This window comes from Pseudonaja textilis, chromosome 17 (genome assembly GCF_049901715.1).
Source record: "Pseudonaja textilis isolate UNSWEBS1 chromosome 17, rPseTex1.2, whole genome shotgun sequence".
Lineage (NCBI taxonomy): Eukaryota > Metazoa > Chordata > Lepidosauria > Squamata > Elapidae > Pseudonaja > Pseudonaja textilis.
In genome coordinates this window covers 5,785,578-5,805,001 of record NC_142006.1, presented here as the reverse complement: position 1 = coordinate 5,805,001, position 19,424 = coordinate 5,785,578, and the positions used below count along the sequence as shown (strand labels likewise).

The 19,424-nt window shown below is 51.6% G+C and overlaps 2 protein-coding genes and 1 long non-coding RNA gene across 5 annotated transcripts; 2 read left to right on the top strand and 1 right to left on the bottom strand.

The window, feature by feature from the left end:
- The first annotated feature begins 1,574 nt into the window (after positions 1–1,574).
- On the top strand, positions 1,575–19,302 carry LOC113443877 (uncharacterized). 3 transcript variants are annotated; one of them, XR_015739756.1, is made up of 5 exons: positions 1,575–1,626; positions 17,825–17,895; positions 18,302–18,524; positions 18,857–18,955; positions 19,088–19,302. It is a non-coding gene; the product is annotated as an uncharacterized LOC113443877 (long non-coding RNA). The 3 variants fall into 3 exon arrangements; XR_003375158.2 differs by lacking the exon at positions 1,575–1,626 and adding an exon at positions 17,040–17,582 and having other exon boundaries at positions 18,432–18,524; XR_015739755.1 differs by lacking the exon at positions 1,575–1,626 and adding an exon at positions 17,040–17,582.
- On the bottom strand, positions 5,003–9,762 carry LOC113453250 (extracellular fatty acid-binding protein-like). Its single transcript, XM_026724758.2, has 7 exons — positions 9,604–9,762; positions 8,714–8,853; positions 7,440–7,510; positions 6,134–6,229; positions 5,740–5,841; positions 5,230–5,249; positions 5,003–5,111 (listed from the first exon to the last, which is right to left on the bottom strand). Exons 1-6 carry the CDS (start codon positions 9,754–9,756, stop codon positions 5,236–5,238), a joined length of 576 nt encoding a protein of 191 aa, XP_026580543.2. The 5' UTR covers positions 9,757–9,762; the 3' UTR covers positions 5,003–5,111; positions 5,230–5,235.
- On the top strand, positions 11,258–15,530 carry LOC148124530 (extracellular fatty acid-binding protein-like). The gene is made up of 7 exons (XM_087914528.1): positions 11,258–11,420; positions 12,177–12,316; positions 13,739–13,809; positions 14,379–14,477; positions 14,767–14,868; positions 15,285–15,304; positions 15,422–15,530. The coding sequence occupies exons 1-6, from the start codon at positions 11,268–11,270 to the stop codon at positions 15,296–15,298; spliced, it is 579 nt and encodes a 192-aa protein (XP_087770654.1). The 5' UTR covers positions 11,258–11,267; the 3' UTR covers positions 15,299–15,304; positions 15,422–15,530.
- Positions 19,303–19,424: the final 122 nt, after the last annotated feature.

Sequence of the window (19,424 nt, the reverse complement as noted above, 5' to 3'; positions counted from 1 at the left end):
GTAAGGGGGGAACCAGGGCGACGCCGATTGCAAGATTCGCCATATTTTTATGTGTGCATTTGTTTCTGTGTGCATCTGTTCCAGTTATACTAATTTCACTCATTAATCCTTAAACGAACCAATCGGGCAACGTCACTACTTCTCAATCAGTCTTTCTGGATTTAGCCCCTTCCAGGGATGGAGTGAATGTTCTTTGTGAGAACATTTTATTTATTCTGAGATCAATGGTGGGCAGAGAGATGCCTGTGAGCCCCTTTGGTTTACTGCTAGAAAGGCAGAGAGGACTGAAGAGGTCCTGCGTCAACACATAAATTTTCTACGCCCGTTTTATAATTGCCAACGGAAAGAAGGGGCCCAGAAAGGAATCTGAAAGAGCAGTGCAGCTGTTTGGAATCGAGAGTGCATTCCATTCATATTTTCTTCAGGGATTGTAACCAGGCGACTGAAGTTTCTGCCGTGCAAAAATCTGATTGGAGAACATGATTGATGACTCTTGGCTACGGATGTGTTTCATTGGAGAATGTGAATTATGATACACCCAGAGGGGTGGTGGGTTGGTGCCCAGAGAGCCAACAGTGCCCCCCAGGAGTGTTAGGCTGAGCACCTGTGAGGGAGGGAGGACCACTCAACCCAGGAAGAGCAAGATGGCCAGCACAGCTGGGGATCGGGGACAGCTCCTTCAGGAGTGAAATGACAAAAAGCACAGAGAACTGTTTAGCTTGCTGGTTTTATTTACACTTTATTTGACAAACAAGGCTTGGCGTTTGCCCTCTGGCTGGCAGGAAGGCAGCCACCCACAGAGGCCCCATTGGCAGAGATGGGGTCTTCCTCCTTTCCCAACTTGTGGGGGGGGTTAGCTGGTGAGGGCCCGTCTCTGCCCAGAGTCTTCACTCTTCCGTCTTGAGTTTGAGGCCTTAGCAGGTTTCTGTGGAGGAGAGAAGAGGGAAGAATTGGTCATCCCGGGAGGAGGAAGAGAGCGAAGAAGAGGAAGAGGGAAAGGAGGAATCCATCTCTGATGTCCCAGTGAGCCCTTAATCTGGGCTTAGCATGGAAACATGAAATGAAAGAAACTTCTGCCCAGGTCTTCCCAGGAGAGCTTCCACTGACCCAGAAGGGGTGATTGCGAAGGACCAAAGGGTTACCTTTCAGGATGGGGCGCACAAACTCTCCAGTTATCCCCAGTGAGTTGGCAACTTGCCTGAACCTCGTCTCCAAATCCGGCGTTAGGATGGGTTGAACGCCTAGATGAGGCATGCAGGGAGGAGATGGGTGGGGGGTTGGTTGGAGACCTCAGGGATGAAGGGAGGCTGCTCTGGCTCCCCCACCCCCAAATTCCCTGGTTGAACTGCTAGGATGGATGGAGGGAAGGCGGGGAACTAGATGCACGGGAGGGAGGGGCTTCCCCTGGGGCAGAAATGCTGGGGGGGCAGGAGGGGGAGGGAGGATCGCCAAGGAGGTCCCAGCTGACACCCCAAGGGTGGTGGTGGAGGTGGCTCTTTGGGGCAAGAAGCAAAAGGAGTGGGGGGGTTGCTTTCCTGCCAGCAACGTTGGGAAGACCGAGGACAAGGATCACTTCTTACCAGCAAGTGCCAGGAACGTCTCTTCGTTGTTGGACCCCCGCGTAAGGTAAGCAATCATGTAGCTACAATAATCGACTTCAACAAATTGAACGGTGAAGGGGATCTCTGCAGATAGCGGGGAGAGGCTGGTTAGTCCTCTTTGGGGCAGGAACCCTGCAAGCCCCCTCCCACCGCCTGTCCCAGGAGAAGCCGCTGTCCACCCTGGGGGACCTCAGCACTGGTCCTTCTTTCCCTGCCTCGGGGAGAGGAAGGGTGCTTCCCTTGGGCAGGCGGATGCAGGCTCCGGCTGTGACCAGTGGAGCGGTTGCCCTGGGGGGAACTTGGGATGGCCAGTTAGGCAGGAAACTGTCCCTACTTCGCCAGCCCCTCGTGAAAACTCCCCAGTCAGAAAATCCAGATGGAGGCAGGAGGGAATTCCCCACTCACCTCTGTTGGCGTAGTAGCCAGGCTGGCCCCGTTCATTCAGTGCCGCCTGTTCAATCCTGCACTGACCATTCCTGGAAAGAAAAGGGAACCGCATACACCTTTTGGGTCGGAGGGTCTCGGAGGGATCCACCGCTCACCCTCTTTGGGGGAAGGGAACCCTCGGCCAAGGCAGCCAGGCTGGTCCTTAGGGTTAGCTCCCAAAACTCACACAGGAAATCTAATTCTGTACTTCAGACCTCCATTTGATTGGGCCTCCAATCTGAATGGATGGAAATGGGTAGAAACCACCTGTCCAGTCGGAAGGTGGAGAAGAGGATACCAGAGCTTGGCAATCTAGGAAAAGGAGAGAACGGGAGAATTCGTTAGCGCTGAAGGCTCTGACCCGAATCCTGCCTGCCAGACCTGGCTAAACCGTTTGTAATGAGAGCCAACCCTTGAAATACTGATGATATTCCCTAGTTGGGTCATGAAATGACTGCCAGCCGCTCCAGGCAGCACCAGGGACCTAGAGTGCCCCCACCCAGGCTGATTGTCCACTTAGAGTTGGGAGGAGAAGAATTTCCTTCCAGGATTCCCAGCTCTGACCCTTCGGGGACTGAAGTTTTGCATGATGGGAATAACCAATGCGGCTCCCAGCCAGGAGATCCCAGCCAAGAGAAGGCTGCCCAGCAGAAGCTTCATGGCTGCAACACTTATGCCCCCCTGGCTGCTCAGCCTCGCCCCTTGCCCCTTTTATCCTCTGGAGGTTCCTCCATGTGAATCCACCCTTGTCCAGGAAGCTTTCGAAGGAGGACGGCACGGACTGTTGATAGCCGTGAATGGGCCCCAGGTGGCTGCCTTTAAGAACACATCCGCATGGGACGTTCCCTGCAGAGAACGCTTGGGAGCTTCGCCTTCCCTCCCAAGAAGCCTGGGTGGGGGGGTCACAGTCACGCCCGGAAGATTTCCCTTGTGAGACCACCCAGAACCAGAGACGGTCACAGGCTCCAATGCAAAGGTTTGGTCCAGAGGGCACCGTAGGGTTTGCCAATTGCGCAGGGGCAGATAGGATGGCGCTCATGTCATTGCCCAGAGGATCCTTGGTTGCCCTCTCCCCTCTTTGGAAGAGCTTTATAACTCCCGCTGCCTCAAGAACATTTAAAACATCCTCAAAGATCCATCTCATCCTGGGCACACCTTTTTTGAACTATTATCATCTGGCAGACGGTACAGGAGAATAATAAAAACAAGGACAAACAGGCTGAAAAACAGCTTCTATCCTAGGGCAATAGCTCTGTTGAATTCTGCTGTGTAGTGCAGTGTTGGTGTGGTGTCGGGGTTTTTCCATTCAATGCGGTGTGAAGGATGTGTGTTTGTGTTTATAATCATGGTCCTGATGTGCCCTGAAGATGGTGTTTGATTTCGTTGTACGAGGCGTGATGACAATAAAGTAAACTAAACTAACTAACTAACACAAGAGGTCATGATTGCAAAGATCCCCTTTGCACTGAGTCTTGTGATTCCCCCGAAGAAGTGCACAGATGATGTTGCTTACTTTGGTAACGAAACGTCTGCGAGGAAACAAGGAAGCTCAGAGGGCACGAAGGCCTCGCAATCTTCTCTCCTGAGCCCCAACACTGGGAGGAAAGATGGACCTCGGGTGGGGGGAGGATGCATTGCCGTTCCCCTCCCCTTTTCTGCCTCATCCTTGTTTGGGGTGCTGCCCAACTGAGCCAAGCACGCTCCCTGGGCCGGGCCAGGCATGGTTTTTGAAGCCCCAAGTTCCCAGGTTTGTTTGCAGGAGGGCATTTTCTGGCGGCGTTTTCCCGCCCTCCCGCTGCCCCAAATTGCTCTGTGACTCAGAGAACTCCACGTCCTTCCTCCTCATTTGCGAGGGCAGGTTGGAGAGCATTCTGTACTCTTTGTTTTTATTTATTTGGTTTGTCAATTGCTTACAAGATAATAGGTATAAGTAAAGACATAGTTAGGAATACATGGATACATATAAGAAAAATAAAAAGGAACAATAGGACAGGGACGGTAGGCACGTTGGTGCATTTATGCATGCCCCCTACAGACCTCTTAGGAAAGGGGTGAGGTCAACAGTAGACAGTGTAAGGTTAAAGTTTTTGGGGTTTGGGGAAGAAACCCCAGAGTCAGGTAGAGTATTCCAGACATTGACCGCTCTGTTGCTGAAGTCGTATTTCCTGCAATCAAGTTTGGTGTGGTTTACCTTGAGTTTGTATCTATTGTGTGCTCTTGTATTGTTGTGATTGAAGCTGAAGTATTCATTGACAGGTAGGACATTGCAATGTATGATTTTATATACCATACTTTGATCGGACCGAAGGCGTCGTCGTTCTAGCTTTTCTAGGTCTAGAATTTCAGGTCTGGTGGCATAAGGTCTTCGGCACCAAGTAGAGGAGTGGGTCAGCAGGCAGAGTGACCCCGAGAAGGGCTGGATCCCATGAACTTTTCCCCTTCAGGGGACTGGGATCCCACCCCTCAGAAGAGGCTCCCAGTTCACCCCTCTTTTCACCAGCCACCCTCATCCACTGCCCACCTCGTCCCCTCCGTCAGGGCAGGGCCTGCGGGCAGTTTCCCAGGACAAGCAGAAACAGCCACTAGCTGTCGGAGGGAGGGGGCTTTGGGGTTGGGGTCTGTTCTGGAGCCTCCGGAGAGCTCCTTGGCCAGAGAGATCTGAACCTGTCCGTGCCTGGCACCTCATCCTTCCCCGCATCCCCTTTGGGGTCAAAGAATTGAGGTGATTTTCCAGAGGAAGCAGTCCTGCCCTGCCCCCACGGAGAGGGTAAAAGTCCCGCAGGAACAGCCTGGGGTGGCCCAGTGGGCCAGCTATTCTACTGCCACCCTCCCATATTTTGCATACCTAACCCCTTTTTAAATTCAGGTCTGCCCCTCATTCCCTGCACGGGATCCTCTCCCACGCTCAGGCCACAAACCAAGATCGCCCCACAGGGCCAAAAGGCAGGAAATAAAAGTCACGCCGGAGAAAGGAGTCGCATTTCCTGAATCTTCTTTATTAAGATTCCTCCCTGGAATTTGAGCCAAGCCCGAAACACCCCCAACTGCTGCCCCTGGCCGTTTCCAGGCCTCTGCTCTGGTCACCTGCAAGGGAAAGGGGGGCAGTGAGTGAAGTCCCTCTTTTTTTACCCCCCCCCCCTTTTTCATGCAAATGGGTAGGATTTAGCATTGTAAGTGGGGTGACCCATCTTAGAAAACTCACCTATTCTTATTCGCACAACACTGTGGGGGAGAAAAGGGGGCCATTAATGACGAACAGGATGAAGGAATATAAGATGCGATGCAAGGAATGGTCAATTCTTAGGTCATCTGTCCACCAATATGACTCCCCCCCCTCCTTGCATGTAGACCACCCAACTGCACCCATTTTTTTTTACATAAGATATATTCAGAAGAGGTTTCAGGAAGTCTGTTCCCATGAATGGATTCTATTTAAATCTATCTATCTGTCTGTCTGCCTGCCTGTCCGTCCGTCCATCCCTCTTTATTTCTGCCTTTGAATCAACTTCTTGGACAAGTCCCTGCTGTGTTTGTGGCCACATTTTTCATTGTGGTTTGCCGGGAGGGATAGATGGAGACCGGCCCAAAGTCAACCCAATGACTTCTATACTTAAAGCAGGACTAGAACTCAGGCCTCCCACTTTCTAGCCTGGAGGCTTTAACCAAACCTGCTCTCATCTATTTGTTACTTTTCTCCTCTGAATTGCATTACCGTTTGGGTTTAAAACCACAATCTCATCGTCTTTGTAGCCGAGCTTGATGCATTCTTCTTTAAATTTCTCGAGCATCTCTGGATCCAGAGCTACAGTCCGACCTGTGGAGACAGAGAGAGAGAGGTGGGGTGTCTGCTGAATGGGGAAGAGGGGGAGACTCAAAGGGGGAAGGGGAGATTTTTTTCAGAAGGGGAATGGCGGTGGCAGGCTTAATTGGGAGTTTCCCACTGTGTCAGGATTTTGCCAGAGAAATAAATGCTGGGCAGACTCTTAACCCCGAGTCTTAACTTTTAGAGAAATGCACAAGAAGGGTTGAGACGATGACAAAGGGGATTCAAAGCCCATGCTCCCCCCACCCCTCCTTGCAGGGATGATGGACCTTGGGGCACCTACCGTGAAGGGTTGTGGCTTTCAAATCTTTGAACTTGATGGTGGACATGACGAACTCGCCCCAGACTTTCACTGACTCCACAGTCACATCTGTACGATCTGCCAGAAAAGGTGGGGTACATGAGTGCAGGAAGCTCAGGCAGACCCAAATCTAGCCAAGCTGGTGACCTTTTGGAAACGTTGGCAAAACAGTTGGCAAAACAGTTTATCTGATATGTTTCCAGGCTGTTTCAGGTATATTACAGGTAATAGCAATGCGTACCTATCAGAAAAGGATGTTGAATTAATGTAAAACCAAACTGCAGAACTTGCAATTTAAATAGAGGCTAACAGTAATATATCCTTCAGCTTTTATACTGTAGTAATTTTAGACGGTTGATGAAATGAAGGGTGGATTTTCTGCGGGGCTCCTAGGAAGCAGGGACAATGCCCCCCAGTGTAACTTTCCCCCCTGGACCTTTCCTCTGAACCCCAGAAATAGCAACTTGCAACTGGGATCTGGTGGGAAGACACCCCCTTTATTTCCAGCCTTCGGGCTCCTTGTCTTCTCCAAGAATGGAGGTGAATAGGATCTCTGCATTTCATGTACAGGCAACAATCTGAGCTGTTATTTCACCTCTTCCTCCTCCCTCCACCCCACCCCCCACTCAGTGTCTCTCTCGCACTGGGACCCTCCAGGAATCAGGGGAGTCCGTGTCTTCCCCGGAAAAGATAGATAGGCAGGAAAGGTTTATATTTTGAAATAATACGTGGCTTTAAAAGGTTTAGAATATACTTTAAGATATTTAAGAAGGAACAGCTGCAGTTCTTGGAAGGTCAGCCTCTCAGAATGACAGAATAACACAGTTGGAAAGGGACCATGGAGGTCTTCTAGTCCAACCCTTCATCATTTTAGACCAATGCCTGTACAATCTCGAAAACCTCCAGCGACGAGCACCCACGGCCTCTGGAGACCATCTTAATCTCAATCCCTCATTTAATTTTGTTGTACAAAGTGCAGTGACACTAAACTAAACAGGGGATGGATGGACTGGCCCTGCAGTGGCCCTGGGCCCCCGATGCCTTGATGCAAAGTGCGTCCCCCCAAAACAAACGTGCCTGAAGAGAGATGGTCCCAAGAGAGCCGGAAAAACACGTTTAGACTCTGTGTTCCCCCACCGTTCCCCACTTGGAAGAGATGCTATGGGGTTGCCCGCCGGTTCCTTCCCTGCGGGAGCTGAGGGCAAAGCAAGAAGGCCTCCCTGGGGCCCAGTTTTGATAGGGGACTGAATCAAGGAGCTACACACGGCAGCCTTTCACCAGTACAGACCAGCGGAAGTGTGATATTTTCCATCTTCTCCTTTTCTGAGCTGGTGTGTTATGTTCTTGCACCCCTCCGGCCTGCAAAAGAAAAGGAGGAGAGAGATCTTCCATTTGGAGTGAAAGGGGTGGGGAGTGCCTGCCCTATAGAACAGTGGCCACCAACCAGTGGGCCAGGGACCACTGGTGGTCCATGAAAAAAATGTGGTGGTCTGCAGAGAAATGTCCCCCCCACAAAAGCAATTAGTCCAGGCTGTGCAGGAACACAAAGCTGTGCTGCCCACATGGCCTGCGGGAACACAAGGCTTGCGTCGCTTGCACTGCGAATAACACGAGGTAGAGAGGGGAGGGGGAAAAAGACGGAGTGGGGAGGACTTGCCCACTTGCCCTACACGCCTGGCTTGGCCACCAGGCTGCTTCTTTCCGCTTCTTTCTTCTTCTGCTTTTGGCTGCACGCAAGGAAAGCAGCCAAAGTCTTTCTTTCTCTCCCCCAAACTCCACCAGAAATGAGTCTTTGGGACCCTGCAAGGCCGCCTGCCCCAAGAGGCTGTGCCGGCAAAGACTCATTTCTGGCAGAGTTTGGGGGAGAGAAAGAAAGACTTCTGCTGCTTCTGCTGCTTTCCTTGCATGGAGCCAAAAGTCTCTCTTTGTCTCTCCCTGAGAACAGAGCTGGAGACGGTATCCTGCGATCCCAAATAAAGAATGATTGATTGGTCGGAAAACAGGGTGGGGGATTGTCGTGCAGACTTTTTGGGGGATATTTCCAGTGTGTCTGCTGCTTTCTACAGAGACCCTGGGAAAACATCAGCAAGCCACCGTCTGTCAAAATTCATATTAGTGGTCCGTGGGATTTAAAATTATGAGTTTGGTGGTCCCTGAGGTCCAAAATGTTGGTGATGCCTGCTATAGACAGTCAAAAGTCCCACCGCTGAACATTGACCTGAACTGGTACCTAGTGAGGAAGGCTTTCTACGTTGTCCAACAGATGGGAAGTATGACCGAGCAACGGCCATCTCGCTTTCACTCTCCCTGGCTGAGACTTCTTTCCCTAGCAACAAGCCTTTGGGTTAAACAAGGCTTGTTGCTAAGGAAGCTTTCTCCGGCACCACCGTGGGGCTCTCCCTTACTTCAAGTTAGCCTTGAGTTCATAGGAAAAGCCCTGTGTGCTCCTCCTTCAAATCTGCCTCAGAAACCCAGCCTTCCGGACTGTTGGGCTCTCGGGATGGCCTTGTTGAATGCCCTAGAGTGAGTCCTCAGGGGCTTGGCTTGTGCTAGGGAACTTACGTGGGGAAGTGGGCTGTAATGCTAATCACGCCTTCCTCTGATCTTGACACATCAGTGACAATTGCTGACAATTTACGTAGCCTCTCCACGTGCTCTGATGAATTGATCGCAGCAGCAGAGATCACCCAGCGACCCATATCCTGAAGCAGAAAGAGGGAAAAGGAACCACATTAAAGTCTTTGGAAAGGAACTGCCTGCTCCATTTAAGTCGCTCCATTTAAGCTACTCCTGCAGCTTTGCAATTCCAGTTCCGGTCAATCTGGTCCTGCCAAGTGAAAGGCACTTGCTGCTCTCAAGAAATAGAATGGGGGCAACGAAGCACCCGAAGGAAGGACCAGAAGCAACAGGTGGAAAGTAATCAAGGGGAGAAGTAACCTAGAAGTAAGGAGGAATTTCCTGACAGTGACCACGGCTTCTCTCCAGAAGCTGTAGATGCCTCATCACTGGCGGTTTTTAACAAGAGTCTGGGCCCCCATTTGTCTGAAATGGGGATGGACTAGAATTTAGATGCAGCTTTCTTTGTCTTGTCCCACCAACCAAGGAGAGAACGTGAACACCGCTTCGGTTTGATTCACTGCAGAAAGAGCGTTTACAGGCCCCCACGCAGACCCAAACTAAAGTGTTCTCAGTCACAGGTTGAGGGAGAGATGAACGATGCAACCACTTTCTTCCCCAGTCTGGAGGGTCCCCCTCGAGCTAGGACAGCCCCCCTGGCTGGTCCTTTGGCCTACAGAGAGAAGGTGGAGACCCGTTGCAATTCACCTTCCCTTCTCTGCATCGGTGAATCGCTGTGTTTCACGTCAACTTCCACACTTGAGATTACAGTATCGGGGTCCCCTGATCAATCCACCCCAAGGCAAGCCAGCCCTGCTCCAACCACCTCGGTTTACCTGTTTCCTGGAGGTGCTGACTTCTTCCCATTCAGCCTGGATGGCACAACAGAGGGCGAGGCCCAACGCAAACAGCAAGGACTTCATCTCAATCAGTCCTTTCTCCAACTCAGCCGAAGAATATTCTGAGACTTCGGTGCAGGTGACTGGCATCTGCAGGGGCCCCTAATCTTATAAAGTCCCCATGCCCCCCCCAACCTCACAGAGGCTTACATCATCTTCGTCCAGGCATGCAACCACCAAGATAATGGGGGTTTTTCTTGGCCGGGCCCCGATGCCACGAGGGCCCCGACTGGCAGGCTGACCTTACCCATTGACGTTCTCCAAACAGGGGATGTTTGCCTTGGCTCCGGACCCGGTGGGCATTTGGCCTGCAGCCCACTGGGATAGGCCTCCCTCTTTGTTTGGAGCTGGGCGAGAAAGGTCGGAGGCTTGGCCAAAATGCAAAACTAACAAGCAGGTGGAGAGAACAGAGGAGAAGATGGAGTCAGGAGGCCGTGGTGTCCTCGGGTGCTCAAGGGGTGATAAGACATCGCGGTTAGACTCAAATAACGGCAACTTTTGGAAGAATCAAGATCGAAAGGGTATTGATGCTTTTGGCATTTTGTGTCCCCAAGAACACATGGACAGCTCAAGGTGAAGTCAAGAGAATAATGAACCACTGAGGGATTTAGTTTTCAAAGGTTTTCATAGGCACAATGAAGAGAAAGGTTTAAAGGTTGCATGTCCCAGAGGTACTTTTTCAAAAGGCAGGTAGATTTTCCTCGTTTTTCTTTCTCATCCAAGAAACTTTTTCAGTTCTGACCGAAGGGTGGGGAGGGATGGATTTATATTCAGTCAAAAGTGAAGAAGTTTCTTGGAGGAAAAACAAAACATCTTCGAAGAGAAAACAAGAGAGTCCAGTTGCCTTTTGAAAAAAGCACTTCTGGGACAATCACGGCTGAGAATCTCCACAGACGTAAAGATTGCCTGATAAAATGGGATGCGAATTTTGGCTATAACATAAAGACGGATCAGTGGGAGACAATGTGGAAAAAGGGACTGAATTCACACCTGTTTTAATTTAAGAGAGAATTTTCACCAAAAGATGAACCTTTGGTAGGACACCAGAGAAATTATCAGAAGCGTATCAAGGTATTTCTTGTTAATGTTGGAAATATGGCAAACACGGAGGAGCAGTTTACTACACATGGTGGACTTGTGGAAAAGCAAAACAAATTGGAAACATCAATACCCTTTCAATCTTGATTTTTCCAAAAGTTGCCATTATTTGAGCCTGACCAGGATGTCTTATCACCCCTTGAGCACCTGAGGACACCACGGCCTCCTGACTCCATCTTCTCCTCTGTTCTCTCCACCTGCGTGTTAGTTTTGCATTTTGGCCAAGCCTCCGACCTTTCTCGCCCAGCTCCAAACAAAGAGGGAGGCCTTTCCTGGTGGGCTGCAGGCCAAATGCCCACCGGGTCCGGAGCCAAAGCAAACATCCCCTGTTTGGAGAACGTCAATGGGTAAGGTCAGCCTGCCAGCCGGGGCCCTCGTGGCATCGGGGCCCAGCCAAGAAAAACTGAATTATCTTGGTGGTTGCATGCCTGGATGGAGATGATGCAAGCCTCTGTGAGTTTGTGGGGGGCATGGGGACTCTATAAGATTAGGGGCCCCTGCAAATGCCAGTCACCTGCACCGAAGTCTCAGAATATTCTTCGGCTGAGTTGGAGAAAGGACTGATTGAGATGAAGTCCTTGCTGTTTGCGTTGGGCCTCGCCCTCTGCTGTGTCGTCCAGGCTGAATGGGAAGAAATGACCACATGCAGGAAAGAGGTAAACCGAGGTGGTTGGAGCAGGGCTGGCTTGCCTTGGGGTGGATTGATCAGGGGACCCCAATACTGTAATCACAAGTGTGGAAGTTGACGTGAAACACAGCGATTCACCGATGCAGAGAACGGAAGGTAAATTGCAACGGGTCTCCACCTTCTCTCTGTAGGCCAAAGGACCAGCCAGGGGGGCTGTCCTAGCTCAAGGAGGACCCTCCAGACTGGGGAAGAAAGTGGTTGCATCGTTCATCTCTCCCTCAGCCTGTGACTGAGAACACTTTAGTTTGGGTCTGCGTGGGGGCCTGTAAACGCTCTTTCTGCAGTGAATCAAACCGAAGCGGTGTTCACGTTCTCTCCTTGGTTGGTGGGACAAGACAAAGAAAGCTGCATCTAAATTCTAGTCCATCCCCATTTCAGACAAATGGGGGCCCAGTCTCTTGTTAAAAACCGCCAGTGATGAGGCACCTACAACTTCTGGAGAGAAGCCGTGGTCACTGTCAGGAAATTCCTCCTTACTTCTAGGTTACTTCGCCCCTTGATTACTTTCCATCTGCTTCTGGTCCTTCCTTCGGGTGCTTCGTTGAGTAGGTTGCCCCCATTCTATTTTTTGAGAGCAGCAAGTGCATTTCACTTGGCAGGACCAGCTTGACCGGAACTGGAATTGCAAAGCTGCAGGAGTAGCTTAAATGGAGAGACTTAAACGGAGCAGGCTATTCCCTTCCAAAGACTTTAATGTGGTTCCTTTTCCCTCTTTCTGCTTCAGGATATGGGTCGCTGGGTGAGCTCTGTCATTGCGTGCGATTCACCAGAGCACCTGGGGCAAATAAGTGAAATGACGGCATTTGTCGCTGACCTGTCAAGCCCACAGGAAGACGTGTTTATCATTTCAGCCCTCATCCCCATGTAAGTTCCCTAGCACAAGCCAAGCCCCTCAGGACTCACTCTAGGGCATTCAACAAGGCCATCCTGAGAGCCCAGCAGTCCGGAAGGGTGGTTTTCTGAGGCAGATTTGAAGGAGGAGCACACAGGGCTTTTCCTATGAACTCGAGGCTAACTTGAAGTAAGGGAGAGCCCCATGGCGGTGCCGGAGAAAGCCCGACTAGCTTTGAAGGAGCAGTGAAGTGAAGGCATCTGTTGAGCTCCTTCAGCCACTGACGCGAATACTTTGATCCAGTTGTGACTCTGAAATGCCTCCAATTAGCAGGACACCAGGTGGGCGGATGCCCCCAAAGGCTAACATGTCAGAAAGAGAGGCTGGGGCTGTGCAGCTAGACTCACCTGGAGCAGATGGAAACGTTCACCAACATGGCTTCCTTAGCAACAAGCCTTGTTTAACCCAAAGGCTTGTTGCTAGGGAAAGAAGTCTCAGCCAGGGAGAGTGAAAGTGAGATGGCCGTTGCTTAGTCATACTTCCCATCTGTTGGACAACGTAGAAAACCTTCCTCACTAGGTACCAGTTCAGGTCAATGTTCAGCGGTGGGACTTTTGACTGTCTATAGCAGGAGTCACCAACCTTTTGGACCTCAGGGACCACCAAACTCATAATTTTAAATCCCACGGACCACTAATATGAATTTTGACAGGCGGTGGCTTGCTGATGTTTTCCCAGGGTCTCTGTAGAAAGCAGCAGACATCCTGGGAATATCCCCCCAAAAGTCTGCATGACAATCCCCCACCCCGTTTTCTGACCAATCAATCATTCTTTATTTGGGATCGCAGGATACTGTCTCCAGCTCTGTTCTCAGGGAGAGACAAAGAGAGACTTTTGGCTTTATGCAAGGAAAGCAGCAGAAGCAGCAGAAGTCTTTCTTTCTCTCCCCCAAACTCCGCCAGAAATGAGTCTTTGCTGGCACTGCCTCTTGGGGCAGGCGGCCTTGCAGGGTCCCAAAGACTCATTTCTGGAGGAGTTTGGGGGAGAGAAAGAAAGACTTCTGCTGCTTTCCTTGCGTGCAGCCAAAAGCAGAAGAAGAAAGATGCGGAAGGAAGAAGCCTGGTGGCCAAGCCAGGCGCGTAGGGCAAGTGGGGCAAGTCCTCCCCCCTCCGTCCTTTCGCCCCTCCCCTCTCTACCTTGTGTTGTTCTCAATGCAAGCGACGCAATCCTTGTGTTCCCGCAGGCCACGTGGGCGGCACAGCTTTGTGTTCCTGCACAGCCTGGACTCATTGCTTTGGGGGCGGGGGGGACATTTTTCTTTGGACCACCACATTTTTTTCATGGACCACCAGTGGTCCCTGGCCCACTGGTTGGTGGCCACTGTTCTATAGGGCAGGCACCCCCCACCCCTTTCACTCCAAATGGAAGATCTCTCTCCTCCTTTTCTTTTGCAGGCCGGACGGGTGCAAGAAAGTAGTATACCAGTTCAGAAGAGGAGAAGATGGAAAATATTACACTATCTCTGGTCTGTACTGGTGAAAGGCTGCCATGTGTAGCTGCTTGATTCAGTCCCCTATCAAAACTGGGCCCCAGGGAGGCCTTCTCGCTTTGCCCTCAGCTCCCGCAGGGAAGGAACCGGCGGGCAACCCCATAGCATCTCTTCCAAGTGGGGAACGGTGGGGGAACACACAGTCTAAGCGTGTTTTTCCGGCTCTCTTGGGACCATCTCTCTTCAGGCACGTTTGTTTTGGGGGGACGCACTTTGCATCAAGGCATCGGGCGCCCAGGGCCACTGCAGGGCCAGTCCATCCATCCCCTGTTTAGTTTAGTGTCACTGCAGTATAAAAGCTAAAGGATATATTACCGTTAGCCTCTATTTAAATTGCAAGCTCTGCAGTTTGGTTTTATATTAATTCAACATCCTTTCCTGATAGATACGCATTGCTATTACCTGCAATATACCTGAAACAGCCTGGACACTTATCAGATAAACTGTTTTGCCTAATGAGCCCAGGCTTCCAAAAGGTCACCAGCTTGGCTAGATTTGGGTCTGCCTGAGCCTCCTGCACTCATGTACCCCACCTTTTCTGGCAGGTGATGATAAGGTGACTGTGGAGTCAGTGAAAGTCTCGGGCGAGTTCATCATGTCCACCATCAAGGTCAACAACGAATTCAAAACCACAACCCTTCACAGTAGGTTCCCCAAGGTCCATCATCCCTGCAAGGAGTGGGGGGGAGCATGGGCTTTGGATCCCCCCAGTCATCATCTCACCCTTCTTGTGCATTTCTCTACAAGTTAAGACTCGGGGTTAAGAGTCTGCCCGGCATTTATTTCTCCTGGAAAATCCTGACACAGTGGGAAACCCCCAATTAAGCCTTCCACCGCCATTCCCCTTCAGAAAAAAATATCCCCTTCCCCCTTTGAGTCTCCCCGTCTTCCCCATTCAGCAGACACCCCACTTCTCTCTCTCTGTCTCCACAGGTCGGACTGTAGTTCGGGATCCAGAGACAATCCAGAAATTTAAAGAAGAATGCATCAAGCTCGGCTACAAAGACGATGAGATTGTGGTTTTAAACCCAACCGGTAATGCAATTCAGAGGAGAAAAATAACAAATAGATGAGAGCAGGTTTGGTTAAAGCCTCCAGGCTAGAAAGTGGGAGGCCTGAGTTCTAGTCCTGCTTTAAGTATAGAAGTCATTGGGTTGACTTTGGGCCGGTCTCCATCTATCCCTCCTGGCAAACCTGGACGGACGGACAGGCAGGCAGACAGATAGATAGATAGATTTAAATAGAGTCCATCCATGGGAACGGACTTCTTGAAATCTCTTCTGAATATATTTTCTGTAAAAAATTGGGTGCAGTTGGGTGGTCTACATGCAAGGAGGGGAGGGGGAAGTCATATTGGTGGGCAGATGACCTAAGAATTGACCATTCCTTGCATCGCATCTTGTATTCTTTCATCCTGTTCGTCATTAATGGCCCCCTTTTCTCCCCCACAGTGAGGTGCGAATAAGAATAGGTGAGTTTTCTAAGATGGGTCACCCCACTTACAACGCTAAATCCTACCGATTTGCATGAAAAGGGGGGGAGGTAAAAAAAGGGGGGACTTCACTCACTGCCCCCCTTTCCCTTGCAGGTGACCAGAGCAGAGGCCTGGAAACGGCCAGGGGCAGCACTTGGGGGTGTTTCGGGCTTGGCTCAAATTCCAGGGAGGAATCTTAATAAACAAGATCCAGGAAATGCGACTCCTTTCTCCGGCGTGACTTTTATTTCCTGCCTTTTGGCCCTGTGGGGCGATCTTGGTTTGTGGCCTGAGCGTGGGAGAGGATCCCGTGCGGGGAATGAGGGGCAGACCTGAATTTAAAAAGGGGTTAGGTATGCAAAATATGGGAGGGTGGGCAGTAGAATAGCTGGCCCACTGGGCCACCCCAGGCTGTTCCTGCGGGACTTTTACCCTCTCCGTGGGGGCAGGGCAGGACTGCTTCCTCTGGAAAAGCACCTCAATTCTTTGACCCCCAAAGGGGATGCGGGGAAGGATGAGATGCCAGGCAAGTTCAGGTTCAGATCTCTCTGGCCAAACAAGGATGAGGCAGAAAAGGGGAGGGGAACGGCAATGCATCCTCCCCCCACCCGAGGTCCGTCTTTCCTCCCAGTTTTGGGGCTCAGGAGAGAAGATTGTGAGGCCCTTAGTGCTCTCTGAGCTTCCTTGTTTCCTCGCAGACGTTTCGTTACCAAAGTAAGCAACATCATCTGTGCACTTCTTCGGGGGAATCACAAGACTCAGTGCAAAGGGGATCCTTGCAACCATGACCTCTTGTGTTAGTTAGTTAGTTTAGTTTAGTTTATTGTAATCACACCTCGTACAACGAAATCAAACACCATCTTCAGGGCACATCAGGACCATGAATATAAAGACAAACACACATCCTTCACACCGCATTGAATGGAAAACCCCTGACATCACACCAACACTGCACTACACAGCAGAATTCAACAGAGCTCCTGCCCTGTGATAGAAGCTGTTTTTCAGCCTATTTGTGCTTGTTTTTATTATTCTCCTGTACCGTCTGCCAGATGGTAATAGTTCAAAAAAAGGTGTGCCCAGGACGAGATGGATCTTTGAGGATGTTTTAAATGTTCTTGAGGCAGCGGGAGTTATAAAGCTCTTCCAAAGAGGGGAGAGGGCAACCAAGGATCCTCTGGGCAATGACATGAGCGCCATCCTATCTGCCCCTGTGCAATTGGCAAACCGTACAGTGCCCTCTGGACCAAACCTTTGCATTGGAGCCTGTGACCGTCTCTGGTTCTGGGTGGTCTCACAAGGGAAATCTTCCGGGCGTGACTGTGACCCCCACCCAGGCTGCTTGGGAGGAAAGGCAAAGCTCCCAAGCGTTCTCTGCAGGGAATGTCCCATGCGGATGTGTTCTTAAAGGCAGCCACCTGGGGCCCATTCACGGCTATCAACAGTCCGTGCCGTCCTCCTTCGAAAGCTTCCTGGACAAGGGTGGATTCACATGGAGGAACCTCCAGAGGATAAAAGGGGCAAGGGGCGAGGCTGAGCAGCCAGAGGGGCATAAGGATTGCAGCCATGAAGCTTCTGCTGGGCAGCCTTCTCTTGGTTGTGGTCTGCTGGCTGGGAACCGCAACGACCTTCCGCGCTATGCCAAACTTCAATATGGAAAGGGTCAGAGCTGGGAATCCTGGAAGGGAGTTCTTTTCCTCCCAACTCTAGGTGGAAGAGGGCCCCAGGTGGGGAGGGACGGGCTCTTAAGTCCCTGGTGTTCTCTGGGCTGGCTGGCAGACATTTCTCAACCCAAGTAGGGAACATCATCTGTCCTGCAAGGGTTGGCTCTTGTTATAAATGGTATTGGGGAGATTATGGGGTTCTGGGCTCAGGGTACCGCCCTACATTTGGGAGGAGAAGCCTCCATTGCTGTCTCTCTCCTGGTCTTTCCCACTGCCAGATTTTCACCCCATTCCTTTTGGCCCGGGTCTTTGCTGTTTCTCCGGGATTCAGAACCCTCTTGTGGAGGAAAGCGGGAAACTTTTGGACCAGGGTCACGAATGCTTCCGCAAAGGGCCTTGTTGGTTAATTGACTCCGCTTCTGGTGCTCCTGGAAGGATTTGGACTTTGGAGCCGCCTCACTTTCAACCCTAACAAACTCTCCCGGTTCCTCTTCCTAGCTTGCTGGGACATGGTATCCTCTGGCAAACATTGTGATTGAGTATCAGGCCCCACCATATACATTAAAGGTCGTACCGGGGAGAAGTCTGGCATACAGCTATCAGTTCCGTCTGTAAGTTTTGGGGGGCTTAACACCCTCGCTGGCCTGGCCTCCCTTCCCCCCTGAGGGCAGGTGGGGGAAAGGCGGAAGGAAAAGGGCTTATGACTGGGAACCCTTCCATGCTTTGAAATCCCATATCGGCACAGGGGTCTGGGGTCCAGTTCACAGCTGCAGCACTTCAGCTGAAAGCTGGCTCCCTCCTCCCCCTCCAAAAATACAACCCTCCCTAAAGGTTGGTGTGCTTCCCTTTTCAGTAATGGCAGATGCATTCCAAAAGAGCTCAAGTTCGTTGAACAGATAACAGCAGGCGAATTCAAGACCTTAAGTAAGTGGCGAACTCCCTCCTTCCTTCATCCGACTTGCTGAGTGGCGAGTTTTCACGGCCCTCCCCCGGGGGTGGTGGGATTCTACTGGTAGCTCTGAAGAGCAGCAGGCACAGAACCAACGTCTGCTGCTGTTTTGGCCTACCTGGGCTCTTACCTGTCCTTCGTTTCCTGCTTTTTCAACCGCAGCTGCTTTGCGCGGCACAGCGGCCGTTGAAAAAGCAGGGGGGGAAAGGGGGGGGCTTTTCCAACCACTGCGCACTTGCATGCAGTGCTGCTCAGTGGCCTGGGCAGCTCAGCGGGTCGTAAATTGCATTTGCACGACTCAGGCGTGCACGACGCCCGAGCAACAGAACCGGTAGTTATACCGCTCAGATCCCATCCCTGCCCTCCCCTCCCTCCTTGGAGGATCAGGGCCGCCACCCACCTACCCCATCAGGAGGGCACCTCAGCTTCTCCAGGGACAGCGGGCAGCGCTCGCAGGGCTCCTGCCCGAGGCCAGGAGGTGATTTTAAACAAGCTCTCTTTTGCGCGGAAGGCCCCGTTTTCGTTCAAATACTAAGTACGGACTATAGCACCTACTGCATCTCTTACATCGAGCGAGGGATGGATGCCTTCCTCACGCTTGCTGGTAAGAGGCCTGGATGTTTTTTGGGGGGGTTGGTTGGTCGGGAGACCCCCTTGTCTCGCCCTTCCCGATGTTGCTGGCCTCCAAGGGGGGGACCCTCTCCCTTTGCTTCTCACCCCCTCCACCACCATCTTTGGGGTGCCAGCTGGGGCCTCCTGGTGAGGCATGTGCCCTCCCCTCTCCTACCTCTCCCACAGCACCTCTGCCCTAAGGGAAGCCCCTCCCTCCTAGGCCTCTCCCCTCCGATTGTCTCCATCCCTCCGCTGCAGTTTAACCAGGGGATTTGGGGGGGCGGGGCAAAGCTGGAGCCCCTCAATCTTCACCCTTGCCTCTAGGCAAACGGAACAGCCTGACAACAGATCTGAGGACAAAATTCAGAGATTATGCCGCCTCTGTGGGGGTCACAGGACAGATTAGACCCGTGGCCCAGAGAGGTAACCCTTTAGTCCTTGGCACCACCACTTCTGGGATCACCGGGGCATCAGGGAAAGTCTCCTCCTCCTCCTCCTCCTCCTCCTCCTCCTCCTCCTCCAATTACCAACTCTTCTCTCTTCTCTCCTCCATAGTAATGTGCTAAGGGCTCAAGACTCAAGGTGGTGAAGATTCAGGGCAGAGAGGGGTCCTCACTAGCTAACCCCCACCCCCACCCCAATTGGGAAAGGAGGAAGACCCCACCTCTGCCGAAAGGCGCCTCTGTGGGTGGATGCCTCCCTGCCAGCACGACAGCAAACGCCAAGCCTTGCTTGTCAAATAAAGCATCAATAAAACTCAGCAAGCTAAACCGTTCTCTGCGTGTTTCCTCATTCCTCTCCTGTGGGTCGAGCGGTCACTCTCCCCCATTAAGAGGGGGCCAAGTGAGCTTTCCCTCCCCCCACAAGCCCCCCTCTTCAGGGCAGGCTTAAA

What these genes read in the sequence shown, in the direction of transcription:
- LOC113453250 (XM_026724758.2), bottom strand. Translation starts at nt 9,756, where the DNA reads ATGCCAGTCACCTGCACCGAAGTCTCAGAATATTCTTCGGCTGAGTTG. An exon ending in ATTACAGCCCACTTCCCCAC is followed by an intron (nt 7,511 to 8,713) that starts GTAAGTTCCCTA and finishes TTTCTTTTGCAG; the next exon opens with GCCGGAGGGGTGCAAGAACA. An exon ending in GAAAGCCACAACCCTTCACG is followed by an intron (nt 5,842 to 6,133) that starts GTAGGTGCCCCA and finishes CTGTCTCCACAG; the next exon opens with GTCGGACTGTAGCTCTGGAT.
- LOC148124530 (XM_087914528.1), top strand. Translation starts at nt 11,268, where the DNA reads ATGCCAGTCACCTGCACCGAAGTCTCAGAATATTCTTCGGCTGAGTTG. An exon ending in TGACCACATGCAGGAAAGAG is followed by an intron (nt 11,421 to 12,176) that starts GTAAACCGAGGT and finishes TTTCTGCTTCAG; the next exon opens with GATATGGGTCGCTGGGTGAG. An exon ending in ATTTCAGCCCTCATCCCCAT is followed by an intron (nt 12,317 to 13,738) that starts GTAAGTTCCCTA and finishes TTTCTTTTGCAG; the next exon opens with GCCGGACGGGTGCAAGAAAG.